General features: G+C 35.5%; 1 protein-coding gene and 1 pseudogene across 1 annotated transcript; both read left to right on the forward strand.

Annotated features, from left to right (window-relative positions):
* Positions 1–940: 940 nt before the first annotated feature.
* On the forward strand, positions 941–3,862 carry LOC121267343 (laccase-4-like). The gene is made up of 6 exons (XM_041171206.1): positions 941–1,130; positions 1,583–1,734; positions 1,850–2,094; positions 2,233–2,361; positions 2,464–3,390; positions 3,479–3,862. Exons 1-6 carry the CDS (start codon positions 1,044–1,046, stop codon positions 3,607–3,609), a joined length of 1,671 nt encoding a protein of 556 aa, XP_041027140.1. The 5' UTR covers positions 941–1,043; the 3' UTR covers positions 3,610–3,862.
* An 8,943-nt stretch (positions 3,863–12,805) lies between these two features.
* Positions 12,806–14,917, forward strand: LOC121267344 (annotated as a pseudogene).
* The last annotated feature ends 1,779 nt before the right edge of the window (positions 14,918–16,696 follow it).

Here is a 16,696-nt window from a genome sequence, read left to right on the forward strand (position 1 = left end):
GTTTGACTAGGTTTTAAGCTAATTATATGTGAATACCAACCTTAGGCCTGTATGTCATGCTATTGTCCAATATTTTATGCTGATTAATTGATTAAAGGTTAGGCACGTCAAGTAAGTTCATCAAGCAATGATTATTAAGTACCAGCTCCTTGCAATGCAGCCTGGATTAATCCAATAATTTGCCTCTAGCTAGCTAACTAGCTAGGTAGGGCGTGTGAGGAGTATAATTAACAAAGTACGATTAAAGTAACATATATAGAACAAATTAAGATACAAAGGAGATCATGATCTCAATTAATTATTTATCTAAAAGCTGGATTCATTAGAAAATGGCACTTTATATATATATATATATATATATATATTTATACACACACTAGGGAATGTTCTGAGATGTACTTGACATAATGATTTAAATAAAAAAAAAAATAAAAAAGTCAGTAACTTATTTGTCTGAGAAAAAAAAATACAAGGTTAAGAAAATCAAGATTAAAAAAAAAATCTAAACTTCAACAAAATATATATTACGGGGCTATTAAGGGCCTTTTGGTAAAACATGATTCTTTATTAAATTCTACAAATGAGCTACACGTCAAATGATCAAAGATTTTAAAGGCCTTTTGATAAAACACCACTTGTTAAGACTTAACGGAAAAATAAGAAAAGTTAACAGAAAAATAACATAGATTACTATTCACAGTTAGATAGTTATTTATTATAATAGAGTAGATTTATAAAGCGAGCTTAACAAACTAGCTAGCGTATATATTCCAAAGTAGAACTTAATGTAACATTCACGACATGATCAGAGGAAGCCCCCCGGTCTTATTGTCTGTCTTGTTAATCAAGAATTCCTTGGTTCACCTAACCAAGGAAAAACGACGTTGGAGCAGAGCAATGCAGCCTCTTCTCCCACTTTATAAGGGAGCGTCGTTGGCCTGTCTTTCCATGACTGCAACAAGCTGGAAAGAAAGAACTAGAACCAAAAATAAGCTGAGTTATCAGACATTGAGAGGCCGGACAAAGTACTACCGTACTGAGAAATGGATTCTTGGGTTCGGTTTTTAGCTCTTTTGGTGTGCCTTTTTCCTGCTTTGATCGAGTGCAGGGTTCGCCATTACAAGTTTGATGTAAGTTCATGTATTAATTGTTGATCCTTCATTCACTCTAAATAAGATTGGCATGCATTGGTTTTGGTGCCGTGGAGTTAGTTGTACGTGTTGCAGCTCAGCCATGATTGAACTACGTAGATAGGTTTCCCGGCCATCATGAATGTGGTCGGATAAAACTACTATATATCTATTGAGAGTGTTCCTCTGCATGAATTCATTATTCATTAATCTTTCTTCTTTCTTCACCTGTCTTGATCACTTTCTCTTGAAATCATGTTTCCAAAGCATTTTGTTTTGAATAAAAATACTCTAGAAAGCTAAGGTCTTTCATCATTTAGGCAATCCAGCTACTTGAAAGTAAAAATGAAATACTTTTAGAAGCTGAAGTCTTAAATCATGCACTTCCCTTTTATTTAGAATTGAGTCTAATTAAAGAGTTTATTTTCTTTCCTTGTGGGTAATGTGTGAAGGTGGTAATGAGGAAGACCACCAGACTATGTTCAACCAAGCCCATTGTCACCGTCAATGGCCAGTTCCCAGGACCTACACTCTATGCCAGGGAAGACGACAATGTGCTTGTGAAAGTTGTCAACCATGTCAAATACAATGTTACCATCCACTGGTTAGCTACCTAGCTAAATATCCCTAGATCTTCATCAGTTGTAATCAAATATATATATATATATATATATATATATGCTTAACCACATTCAAATTTTCTAATTGTAATTTGGCAGGCATGGTGTTAGGCAAATCCGAACAGGTTGGTCTGATGGGCCAGCATACATTACCCAATGCCCAATCCAGCCAGGACAAAGCTATGTGTACAACTTCACTCTCACCGGCCAGCGGGGCACACTTCTTTGGCATGCACACATTCTTTGGCTAAGGGCGACGGTCCATGGTGGCTTGGTCATCTTGCCTAAGCGTGGCGTGCCATATCCCTTCCCAAAACCCCACAAAGAAGTTGTCGTTGTATTAGGTGAGGTCAAAAAAATACACCCATTTTGTCGATCTACTAAATATGTGTTTGATTTGGAAGTATATATAGTTCGTACAATAACTCTTTATTGCCTTTGGATTTTTGTTTTGTTTTGTCTTTTACATATATAAATCGCAGCTGAATGGTGGAAGTCAGACACTGAAGCTGTGATCAACAAAGCTATTCAGGGTGGAATAGCGCCAAACGTCTCAGATGCTCATACCATTAACGGCCATCCAGGGCCGATTTCCAATTGTTCCACACAAGGTATTTAACAAAGAGAAAAATGATAACTTTACAACTTTCTTTCAAATAAATTATAAGATGCATTTTAAGAGTGATTTTGTAACTTGTCTTAATCATGTCCAGCTGGGTTCACATTGCCAGTCCAAAGTGGCAAGACTTACTTGCTACGCATAATCAATGCTGCGCTCAATGAGGAGCTGTTCTTCAAGATTGCAGGACACCAGCTTACCATAGTGGAAGTGGATGCTACCTATGTGAAACCGGTAAAGCTTGACACCATCGTGATAGCCCCTGGCCAAACAACTAATGCCCTTATAACAGCTGATCAAAACTCTGGAAAGTACTTGGTAGCTGCCTCTCCATTCATGGACTCTCCCATTGCTGTCGATAACCTCACTGCAACAGCCACTCTACACTATTCTGGCACGCTTTCCAGTGCTCCTACAACTCTTACCAGCCCACCTCCACAAAATGCCACTGCAGTTGCAAACAAATTCATAAAATCCCTACGAAGCCTTAATTCGAAAACATATCCTGCGCAAGTCCCATTGAAAGTTGATCACAAACTTTACTTCACTGTTGGGCTAGGAATCAACCCATGTCCGACTTGCAAAGCTGGGAATGGAAGCCGAGTGGTGGCCAGTATAAACAATGTCACATTTGTTATGCCTACCACTGCCTTACTTCAAGCACATTACTTCAACATGGGTGGAGTGTTCACCACTGATTTTCCCGGTAACCCACCACATGTATTCAACTATACAGGAACCCCACCATCAAGTTTACAGACGAATAGTGGTACAAAGGTTTATAGATTATCTTACAACTCTACGGTTGAACTTGTATTGCAAGACACTGGAATCATTGCCCCTGAGAACCATCCAGTCCATCTTCACGGGTTTAATTTCTTTGCCGTTGGTAGGGGACTAGGTAATTATAACCCAAACAAGGATCCAAAAAACTTTAATCTTATCGATCCTGTTGAGAGAAACACAATTGGTGTGCCATCTGGTGGGTGGGTAGCAATCAGATTTCGTGCAGATAATCCAGGTAACACATTTATTCGATCGACTTCTATCTTGATATATACTTTGATATAATCTATTCATGATCTCTTGCATATACATTAATTGTGTAGGAGTTTGGTTTATGCATTGCCATTTGGAGGTGCACACAACATGGGGGCTTAAGATGGCATTCTTGGTGGACAATGGCAAAGGATCTAATCAATCACTTCTACCACCCCCTAGTGATCTTCCAAAATGTTAAATCAACCAAGATCATGCATGTTTATTAGATAACGAGTACTACTATACAGAACTGATCTCCGACACGAAAAAAAGATGTGGGAGACGACTCGACAGAGTTAACAAGACGAAGAAGAGGAAGAACTATATCAAGCGATCGATGATTTATGAACAAACGAGATCTAAGATTCAATTTTTTGTTTTTTTTGTTTTTAGAGTAAATGAAAAAATTACATAAGCATATTTGAATAAACTTGTGCAAGAATTTCATTTATTAAAATATAATCTGTTTTTTTTTTTTTTTTTTGTTTGGATATCTAAGATTCAATAGTATGCATGAAAGCTTTTCGTTATATTTAAGGTCCAAATTAAAGTTTTTTTCAAGTTAATTACATTCTAATTACCATTTGATTAATATATTATATATATATATATATATATATATGGTCGTACGACATCCGGAGTCAAAGATCATATCAATTATGCCTCAAGTGCCCAGTAATGGAAATCGATCGGCGCATAATACATGCAGAGTAGTGCTATATAGTATTTACTGTAGTGGTGCACACAATACACACACTACAATCCATTAACTTCTTCTCTCTAGATAGATGGCTGGAATAATGCCATATAGAATGTGTAAAGTGGCTGCTACCAAACAGTAGCTTCTCCCAATATTATTTCATACATGCATGATATTTGAGAACCCAATTCGCGCAATAGGAATTGAAAGGTGGATGGCCCAATTGGAAGATGTTCCTCACCTAATATATTCCAAGATACATGGATGAGGATTGATTCATGAGAAAAGTAACACTGGTTCATTTTCTATCAAATTAATAATACAATAAACACGAACGTACGGTAGTCTCTAAGAAACTATTTGAAAAAATAATTTATGCATCTATTTTTTTAGGACAAAAGAAAAGCATCGTAGCTGTTTTTCATTTTTTTGGAGACTTCGGTATTTTATAAACAACTTTTTATTTTTAAATTTGAAAAAAATTATTATCACTTAGACCTCGTTTGTTTATACATATAAGATGAAAAATCTATAAATAATAGTAAAAAGTTAATTAATTTATAAATAATAATAAACTGTTTATAAATAATATTAAAGTGATATGAGACTACATCACTAACGGAACACAGCCTTAGAGTTAGTGATAGATCCATCATCAAAAATTGATTTTTATTTTTTATTTTTTATTGTGGGTCTCAAGTTATCTACACGCACCATGCAACGGACTCCTAGAAAGATAGGAATTTCCTCTGGGTCTGAGGCTCTGATCAGAGGCTTGATTGACTTTGAACTTTCTGAAGCACCAAGGATACCCCCGATAACAACAAAATGAACAGCAATAAGAATTTGGAAAATGTTAGTGGAGGTATTCAAAGTTACAGTTCGAATATTTTATTTATTTATTATTTAATAGTTAAAGAAATAATTATTAATAAAATTATGTATTTTTTTTCTTAATGATTAAAAATATTAAAAGAATATTGAAAAGTAAATGAAGATTTTTTTTTTTTTTAAAAATGTACTAACGATACACCCAACAGTAAATGTTGGCTGGCCGACTAGGACTATCCGAACCACAAAACCCAACTCCATAACCTGTGCATTGTATTGGTTTATACGAAGTCAAGTTTTTTTTTAACAAAATTATTGCAGAAATAAATCAACTATTTTGGAATTATTGAAATTAATCAATTTGGGAAAAAGTTATCGCTGGAAATTTTCAAAATAAATATATTAAAAAATATTCATCAATCATTAAATATACTTTCCAATTATTGATGGGACCGATCTAATTTCTCTTCTCCATAAAAAATTAAAATTATCTCATCTCACATTTACATTCAAACATATCGTACCCACAAGCTTTTACAAAACCAACTCAAACATTTTAACTCAAATCATCTTTATACTATTCATAGAAATCTTATAATTTCTTATCTCATCTCACTTCTTAAAAAATAATTTAAAATTTAACTCCTTAGCTTAAACTTGTCTATTTAAGCAGTGATTTAATACGATATGAGAGCAAAGGAATCCTAACTTCCCAATTTATTTCATTTAGTTAAAAGTTCTATGTATTCAATCATCTAAAAAACTTGACCCAAACATAATGGGTAGTCTTAGTGCAAAAATTGCATAACAGGTTGGAACGGACGAAAGAGTTATTTCAAACCCACGATGTACGATTTTGACCTCAACGATGTGGTTGGAGCCCACAATGGTGGTTTAGGGTGTCGGTACGGTGCCCATATGTACATCCAAAGCTGATATGAACCCGATTCCCATCAAAAGCAGTAAATAGAATAATAATACAGGAAATGTAAATAGATAATGAGACACGGATTTAAGTAGTTCGGCATAAGGTTTACGTCCACTGGTCGTTTGGAGGGTAAAGTCACTATAATAAGAGTATTCTACAGTCTCTCATGACCTATCGCTTCTCTCTGTGCAATGGAGGTCTGATACCTCTTTAGCTTGAAGAAGATAATATCTCTCTGGAGTTCTCATCGTGAGGTTGAAGATGATCCCTTCTTCCAGGTGAACTCCCTTATTTCATCCGATTAGATCCCTTTTATTAAGGCCCTGTTAGTGGTTGGTGAGAAGTTCAACTTTATCTCACTTCCTTCTTTACGTGTCTGACTTGCTTTACTCCCTCAACTTTTGCTTTTTAGACCTGTCACTTCCTTTTTTTTTCTCTCTTGCTTCCTGATGGAGCTTTATGATGGACTAGGCTTGGTGCATCTTGGGCTTGATACAATTACCCCCAATAGGTCCTAATCCGGTTTGGTAATGCATTATCCTCCTTTGCTCTTTCTGTTATGCCTGGTAAGTCTCTCTCTTGGCTTATGGATTCTGTCCATCACAATCATATGACACCCTCATCATCTTTGTTCTCCAAAATGCATTCTGCACATCCACCACTTGCTATACACATTGCCAATGGATCCATTATGCTTCCTCCTAGTATAGGCTCTATCTCTACATCCAACATTTCTATTTCTGAAGTGTTTCATAATCCTAAACTCTCTTATAACTTGATGTTTGTGGGGCAATTGGCTCAACTTGGCTATTGTGTTATTTTTTAATACTCTAGTTGTACTATGCAGGATCCACGGACGGGATAGGCCCTAGAGTGGAGCGTATGTTTCCAATGAGCACTTTGTATCTTCTCTCAATTCCTCCTAGTCCATCCATTGGTGTTTCTGCTATCACATATGTTTCTCCTTTCTTCACCCTCTGGCAGTCTCAACTTGGTCATGCATCCTCTTCCTGAATATAACAGTTAGTTTCTCGAGGTCTTTTAGGTTGTGTCCCAATATACATTTGATTGTGTTTCTTGTCAGTTAGGCAAACAACCTACTTTGCCTTTTCATAGTAGTGAATCGTTGGCTTCTAGTATTTTTGATTTAATACACTTTGATGTTTGAGGACCTACCCCTGTAACTAGTATCGGTGGATTTCGTTACTTTGTTATATTTATTGATGATTTCACTCGTTACAGTTTGGTTTATCTCATGCACTCTCATTCTGAAGTATTGCATATTTATTGTAACTTTGTAAAAATGATTGAAACCCAATTTTCTAAATGTATCAAAATTTTTCGATCTGACAATTCACTTGAATACAAACAATCTGCTTTTCAAAGTATCTTACAAACATATGGCACTATCCATCAAACCTCCTGTGCAGGCACCTCTTAGCAGAATGGACGAGCCAAACAAAAGCTTTGTTATATCCTTGACATAGTTCAGACTTTTCTCTCTATGCTAAAGTCCTTACCCCATTCTGGGATGAAGCTACCCTTACTGCAGTTCATACCATTAACCACCTCTCAAGTCTACTCATCTCAAATTAGTCTCCATGTGAGTGTCTGTTTGGATCTCCCTTGACTATCAACACCTTCGTTTCTTTGGTTCTGCTTGCTTTGTCCTTCTTCAGTCTCATGAACATACAAAGTTGGAGCAACGTTCTTGCCTTTGTTGCTTTCTTGGTTACAACAAGACTCAGAAAGGCTATTGGTATTATGATCTCATTGCTCATCACTTCCGCATTTCCCATCATGTTGTGTTTTGGGAACATCACCTATTTACTGAGATATCTACTTTTAGTCCTTCTATTTCTCAATCCTTTGCCTTAGAGCTTTTTCCAGATGAGCAATCCAATCATTCTTCGATTCTGTCCATACCCAATGTTCTATGCATTCCACCTACTCACTCTTTGGACACTCCTAGGTCAGGATCTCTCTCTCTTGAGCTGCCTTCCTCTTCGGCTGCAATCCCTGAACCTGCACCGCCTGCGGATCACACACCTGACCTTTCCCTTCGCCGTTCTTCTCGGGGTAAGATCTCTTCCTACTCATCTATATGATTTCCATTATTACACTACTCTTGCTAATTTGCACAAGCCTCACTCCTATCATGAGGCATCCACTAATCCTTAATGGCAGGATATAATGACTGATGAACTTGATACATTATCTAAGAGCCATACATGGGATCTGGTTGATTTGCCTCCTGGAAAGTCTGTGATTGGTTGTAAGTGGGTCTATAAGATCAAGACTCGCTCAAATGGTTTTATTGAGAGGTATAAAGCTCGCCTTGTTGCCAAAGATTTCACACAGAAATATGGTATTGACTATGAAGATTTGCCCCAGTTGCCTGTCTCTCCTCTTTTCGCACTCTTGGTTGTTGCGGCCTCTTGTCAGTGGAAGCTCTTTCAGTTGGATATAAAAAATGCCTTCTTGAATGGCGATTTGAGTGAAGAGGTCTATATGCAGCCTCTGTCTGGTCTCTTTTATCCACCAGCCAAGGTCTGCTGCCTCCGCCGTGATCTCTATGGCCTTAAGCAAGCCTCTCGCGCATGGTTTATGAAATTCACCTCTACAGTTTCTTGCTTGGGCTACTCCCTTAGTTCTTATAACTTGGCCCTCTTCATTTGCCATTCTGACAGAAGTCTCATTATGCTACTCCTATATGTGGATGACATGATTATTACTGGTGATTATCTTAATAGCATTCAAGAATTTAAGGACTTCCTCAATTAGCAATTTGAGATAAAAGATCTTGGTCACCTTGGTTATTTTCTCTGCTTGGAGATCAGTTCCTCAGCAGATGAATTCTAACTAACCCAAGCCAAGTATGTCTCTGATCGTTTGTCTCGAGTTGGCCTTACAGACAGCAAGGTTGTTGATACACCCATCGAGCTTCATGCACATCTGACACCCTCGAGTGGAGAATTATTATCTGACTTCACACTTTATCGCCAATTGGTTGGCAGCTTGGTTTACCCTACCGTCACTCATCTAGAAATTTCTTATGTTGTACATAAGGTAACCCAGTTAATGTCTGCCTCTCAAATAGCCCACTATGCTATCCTACACATTCTTCGATATATTAAGGGCACTCTCTTCCATGGTCTGCACTTCTCTGCTTAGTCTCCACTAGTTCTTCGAACATACTCTAATGCTAAATGGGTAGGTGATCCCATTGATCGCCATTTCACCACATGTTACTATTGCCTTCTTGGTTCCTCATTGATCTCTTGGCATAGCAAGAAACAGGCTGTTGTCTCTTGCACCGAGACCGAGTATCGTGCCCTGGTAGACACCACAACTGAACTCCTTTAGCTCCGATGGTTACTGCAGGATTTATGTGTACCTCTCACCTCTGCCACTTCTCTTTATTGTGACAATCATAGCACAATCTAGATTGCTCATAATAATGTGTTTCATGAGCGGATCAAGCATATTGAAATTGATTGTCATCTCGTTCTTCATCAATTGCTACAGAGTTTTCTTCAGTTACTCTCTGACTCCTCTCAAGATCAACTTGCCGACATCTTTACCAAGTCTCATTCTACGGCTAGGTTTCGTTATTTGGTTGACAACCTCAATGTGTTTTTTCATCCACCTTGCCTTGAGTTTGAGGGAGGTTGTTAGTGTATGTGTTTTGTGAGTCCCACATTAGTTTATAAATGCTCTTGTATAGTCTTTAGCCTCCTATATATAGGCCACCGCCTTGTATAGCACAATAAACATATGTACAGAATTGAGAATAAATATATATATATATATATAATCAAAAGAAAAAAACGATTCAGTCATATAAATACCTCTTATGAGTTTCTGCTGTTTGGTTTGTTCACATTTTTCTCTGTAATTCCATTAGTCCAACAATTTATTCCAGAAAAATACGTACCCAACATTTCAAATATCGGCCTTGCACATTCTACGAATTCTGTACTTTTTCCATTCATTGGATTGATTTGTCCACTGTCATTATGATCCCTACTATTTTTTCATCCAGTTGCTGTGATGGTATGTATATATAATAATGAAAAATGCTATACATACGTCAATATACAATTTTTACACACAATTTATGATTAAAATTTTAATTTATTTTAAAGTTATTTGAAAGATCAGGACGATGGCGGAGAAATTATTATATTTCACGAGCGAGGATATTGATGTTAGCTAGAGAAATAATGGCGGTGGTGCCATTACAAAAAATAAAAAATAAAAAATATTTATGACGGATTATTTGCGACGAGAATAACTATTTATGATAAAAATATACTAATTTTAACATAAAATAATTATTTTTACAAGAAATAACTTGTCACAAATAAATAATTTTTTTTGTAATATGCATGCATCTCGTCTCCTCATCACAAGGAAAAAACATATGAACATTCAAATTAACCATGCACGAACAAAGACTGTTGCCAACACAGAGAAAGACTATCACATTCAAAGCATGATCACGTTCTCGACATTTTTTTAATTTAAAAAAAAACATTTCTTTTTAATTTTATCTTACCTTCTTTTAATTTCTCTTTATAAAATGGTGGATAATTCACTTTCTTAATACCTTATAATATTAATCAATCAGAGAAATTTATAAAAACATGAGACAGGCCGGATCCACATGCAAGAACCAAATTAGCAACAGAAAAAATTTGGGTGAAGAAGCAGTTGCTGGTTGGGCCGGTTCGATGGCTCTATTATCGTCCTTCTTGAGAGAAACATGACTTTTTGCATGTTCGTTAGACGTAAATTTAAGGAGAAAAAAGAATGAATCTAGCTAATAAATATATATATATATATATATTTATATAATATTTATATGAATAATTCTTCTCATCAATTACTATTTATTACTGACTCACAATACTCCACACCCGACCCTATGATAACAAAAAAATAAAATTGTCAGGTATAAAGTTTATGTGAGGGTCATAATTAATAACTGATGTATAGCAAAACACATATATTATATATGTATTTTTCCAGGGGCCAACGTTTACGTTCTATCACATTAAAGATAATATTAAATAATAAAAATATATATGATTTGTCATCTTTTGGTTATAATATCTTTTTCTGTATATATAATTGGAAAAGTACTATATATGTGTTATTTTCACCAATATATCAATCTAGCTAAACGTACTTAAACGGGTACTGGATTATTTAATGAAAAACTTTCTAGTTCACTAAATCGACTACATGCCGTTTTGAGTTGATCATGTAATTCAGGGAAAAATAATGGTTTGTACTTCATGGGTTTTTTTCAATATTATCTGCGATTGAGAATGCAACTACTGTGCGTAGTTTGGCACGCACATATACATCATTGATGATGTACGTATCAAAGACTTCAGGCTCTCTCTCTCTCTCTCTCTCTCTATATATATATATATATATATATATAAAAGAACGAAGGCGTGCGTGCTCAAAATGCATGAGTTGTGCAGAATTCTAAAAACTCCTCTTTATATTTGTAAAACTCATGTTCTCAAAGAAGCGCTAGCTGTGACTTTAATCATCCAAAGTAGTTCCAACTAGTAAGTCTGATCTTCATTTTTCAGTTCTAAATTAAAGTATTTCCTCAAATCTCATTATCCTTTAATTGGCTTGTTTTCTTATGCTATATTTGTATTTGATATCCTTTTGCAATCACTAATGATAAAATATCATGTGAACAGTGATCTGAACAGTAACATATTTACTTATCACATATAATTAATTATTTTTTAAAGAATAAATCTTCACAACTTCCTCATACTCTACACTCCACATTTTTTTTTAATTTTTATTATTTTTTTCTTTTATTAAATATTTATTATATGAATAATGAATAGAAAATTTGAAATAATTTAAAAAGAATAAACTCAAAAAAAAATATTAAAAAATTAAAAAAATGTGGGGTGTGGAGTGTGGATCGTGGTGGAGGTTGTGTAGCAAAACTCTTTTTTAAATTATAAAATAAAGCTCTAAGACCAGGTTAGTATTCTTTTTTTTTTTTAATTTTTAATTTATTTATTTGTTCATTTAGATGAGTTTTATGGGATCCCAATTCCATTTTGCTTGGATATTTAGATAAGTGTTGAGAAGTAGTTGGAAATGTGTACTAATTAATTTTGGTTATGGGCATCAATCTTCAAATTGATTTTGTTGCTGATCTACTTTTGAATACAAAATGGGTTGCTATAAGTTTGTTTGTGTTAATTCAACATAATAATGTTTTTTTAGGCACATGCATGCTTATTTTATAAAACAAGTTATACTGGTAATTACGGCACATCATCTATTTAATATAATGAAAAGGTTGAGTATTCACGTGTTATCTATATATACACAGTACACTCATACAAATTAAACTCTAGTAAACAAAAATCCAACCCAATATTAATAGACCCAAACAAAATATTTCAAAGTTAATTTGAATAATATTACAATTTTTTTTTATTTTTTTGGTAGGGTTGAATAATATTACAATATTACATTGTAAAGGTAGTCCAGGTTCCGAGAATTTGTAGAAAGTTGTAAAGAAAATAAGAAAACAAATTGGGAGAGAGATTCAAATTTGGTATTAAATGGACGATTCAAGGTAGCCCAAACCACCACAAACTATTTAAAGGTTATGTTTGGTTGCAAGATTTAACTAAGTTCAGCTGAATTCAGTCTAATTTTAAACTGAGTCTAACATTTAAACACTCAATTTTCAAATTACTAAACTCATTTCAACTCAAAATCTCCTTACACATAGGACCCACAACATTTTTCAACTTAACACATTTTTTTACGTGGGACCCAAGCCTTTTTTAATTTCTCATAAAAAGTATTAAACTCATCTTAACTTAATTTAGATGGGTCCTACATAACTCTCTCCACTACTCAACTCACTACTATTCATATGGAACTGAGCTCATCTCAATATCCAAACACAGTATCTAACACTTCTATCCTCTATGACAAAATATTTATATATGCTCAACTTCTACCGATAAGTCTCGTTCTATCTTCTTCCTTGCCTTCCGGGCCATGCTTCCACCAACACACATAACATACATATTCTTAATTTTGACCTTCTTTTTTTACGTCGCCTAACACTTGAATGCAGCTTCTGCGATGGGATGGTGGAGGTCCTATGCTAGCGACGAGAGATTACCTAACTCAACTCTCACTGTTTCGATCGGTATATTTGCAATGTTATGGTTGCTATGGGCTGTCAAGAAACAAAGAAAGACTACAATACCTCCATTGCCACCAGGTCCCCGTGGCTTGCCAATAGTCAGGTACCTTCCATTTATAGGTACAGAACTTCATACGAAATTTGAGCAATTAGGTGGGATCTATGGCCCTATCTATAAAGTTTGGCTTGCAAATAAATTGTGCATTGTGATTAGCTCACCCTCGCTAGTTAAAGAAGTTGTTCGTGACCAAGACGCAATATTTTCTAACTGTGATGCAAACATAGCTACACTTGCTGTCACATATGGTGGAGCCGATATTGCTTTTTCCCCCCTGACTAGAAAATGTTGCGGAAGATGTGTGTGAGAGAGATGCTAAGTCCAGCAAATCTTGATACTACCTTCGCTTTACGAAAAGAAGAGGTAAGGAACACCATTAGAAATGTGTATGACAAAAAAGGCACCCCCATAGATTTAGGGGAAGTAGCGTTTGTAACGGTGATAAATGCCATCATGAACATGTTGTGGGGTGGCACGTTACGTGGAGAGGAAGGGGCTAAGTTTGGAGCAGAGTTTAAGCATATCTTTGCAGAATTATTGATCCTTCTAGGAAAACCAAATGTTTCAGACCTTTTTCCGGCTTTAGCAAGTTTTGATTTACAAGGGATCAAAAGGAAAGCAAAGAGGATTTCCCAAACCATTGACGAAGTACTTGAATATGCCATTGACAAACATATAAAGAGTTTGACCAAGTCCAAAGAAGAGGGAACGACTCAGACAAGACAAAAGGACTTTTTGCAAGTCCTCTTGGAACTAAGGGAGCGAAACGATGGTGCACCATCAATGAGTATGACCCAACTCAAGGCCGTGCTTTTGGTATGTACATATAGAGTAATTCTACATACAATCGTGAAGTGTGTAAATGTCGCGTAATCACTTTGAAAGTGAGTGAGATCCACTATTAAAAAATTAATTTTTTTTACGTTAGTCCCATGTTTTATTTATTTTTTTCAAAGCGATTACGCGGCGGTTGCACAATTTATATAGACATCCAAAGTTTCTTTTGGTTTTGCTTTTTTCCAATTTTTAATTCAGCTAATGAACATACCCATGTTCAAATAGGACATAGTGGTGGCTGCAACCGATACCATAATGATCATGTCGGAATGGGTGATGACAAGACTGATGAAGCATCTAGAGATAATGAGAAAAGTCAATGAAGAATTAATAGAAATTGTGGGGTTTGACAACTTAGTGGAAGAATCTCATTTGCTCAAATTACATTATTTAGATGTTGTGATTAATGAGACGTTGCGTTTGCACCCGCCAGTTCCTTTTCTAGTACCTCGTACTCCAAGCGAATCTAGTATCGTTGGAGGGTACCATGTACCCAAAGGTTCTAAGATCTTGCTGCATGTTTGGGCTATACAAAGGGACCCAAAGTATTGGGACAATCCATTGGAATTTAAACCTGAGAGGTTTCTAAATGATCCTTGTGGTAGATTTGATTTTTCAGGCAACAATTTTAAGTATTTTCCATTTGGGTCAGGGTGAAGAATGTGTGCGGGGCTTACACTAGGGGATAGAACACTTAAATATATGCTGGCTTCATTTTTTCATTCATTGGAGTGGAAATTGCCGCAGGGTTTAGAGATGGATTTTACAGAAACTTTCGATCTTTCTGTCAAGAAGAAGAATCCAGTCATTGCCATTCCAACACCAAGGTTATCCAAATCTGAGTTCTAGACAAAATAGTACAATGCGAGAAATATACAGCTTTACATTGTATGAAGCATTTTTATGCACAATAACTAAGGAGGTTTTGATGCTTTTCAATTTCTATAGTATAGAAATTAATGATGGTTTCCAATGCCAGTTTGCTTGTCTTCCAACTAATGCCGCTCCATATGGTAAGAACAATGTCATTTTTAAAAATTCTAGAGAACCGGTGTACTGCTACTAAACTTTTTTTAAAAATATTTTCTTTTATTTTAATGGAAGCATTAAGTACAAAAGATTCTATACAATAAATAAAATCATTCTTTATAAAAAAAGAATATACTGAAAATATAAAAGTTTATGCAGAAGATTTATTAAAAATTTCTTGAATTATGTATTAAAAACATAACTTAAAATCTTTGTACATGATCTAGGTCTCTGTCACGCTTCCCTGAGCCAAGTCCCATTCTGCATCTTTATTTTCATAAATATTTTGACTTGGGGTTGTTTAAAGACATAAATAACAAAAATGAGTCGATGACTCAGTAAGAAGCTCATCATAACATAAACATACTTAACATAAAGTTTTTCATAAAATATTTCATGTTGAGAACGTAAAATCATGATTGTTCATACGTATGCTATGACATGCATAACTTGTCTGAATTAACTGACTTGTCTAGTTGATCTGAATTATCTGATTGTTCAGACTTATCTGACTGTTCTGATTGGCCAACACACTTAATCATGTGTGCAAGGTTGTGCACTGGTCTCACATCCTATGCCACAAGGGGAACTGCTGATCTGATCTAATAAAATACTATGATGGACCATGCTTGAGTTCATGGCTTTCACATCCACCCTGATTGCATTGGTATCAATTATGCATCTGAATGGCCATCTGATTAATATGATCTTTATCTTACACTTGATCTTGTAAAAACTTTTGTTTCTTATGCAATGCAAGATGCATAATATACACATAACTATAACATGTGTAATGAAACATGATAATGAATTATGATGAATGATGAATGATGTGCTTGCAGATATCATGAGATGAATGGTACATAAACACTTGCTTCCAAATAACTAGCTTGAATAATAATATATAACTAGCTAACATATATTAATCCTAATTTATGATCAAACTACTTACCTCGTAGTGCTAATCTAATAGTTCTGAAGTGAAGCTGATTTCCTGTATATTGAATAGGCAAGTAATGCCCGTAAAGAATTTAAACGCAATCTCCTTTGAAATTCGGTTCTGTACAAAGTAAACGGTATTATCATGAGTCAAGCCTTTATGGTATTGTGGTACAAGAATTTAAATAATTGGGGTTGGTGTCTAGAGAACAAATATGCACTTGAGGAAATAAAAAGGTCTGTAATGTAATTGCACAAAAACTCTTCCAATGGAAAAGGGTAAAGTAAAACAATTGGAATTTGGAAAGGAACAGTAGCAATTGGAAGCTAATGGAGTTGAAAGTGGCATGTCCAAGCTTAGAAATAAAACACTTGAATTTAGTACTATTCGGCGAGATAGAAAGAGCAAGAGCAATCGAGAGAGAGGGCAGATCAGAGAGCTTACACAGAGAAAATTTCTGACTTGTTAGGCGTATGGTTGACAATGAAGAGAAACGAAAATCACTGGAGGGCAACATTGTATGACAGGGACTTATCGAGAAGGTGCGACAGTGAAGGCGTCAGCCAATAACTCGATGGGAACGGACTAAGATGGCTCAACAATGTCTTCAAAAGGGACCACGACACAAAAACCCCTTTTCAGGGCAGGGTTAAGAAAGGCCTCAAATAAATCCGACCTCACCTTCGTCCAGTTCATCCCCGAGAGCAGCTGGTGGGGTAGAAACCTGGGTAGTTGCTTGAGTCG

Source organism: Juglans microcarpa x Juglans regia, chromosome 5S (assembly GCF_004785595.1).
Source record: "Juglans microcarpa x Juglans regia isolate MS1-56 chromosome 5S, Jm3101_v1.0, whole genome shotgun sequence".
In the NCBI taxonomy this organism is placed as follows: Eukaryota; Viridiplantae; Streptophyta; class Magnoliopsida; order Fagales; family Juglandaceae; genus Juglans; species Juglans microcarpa x Juglans regia.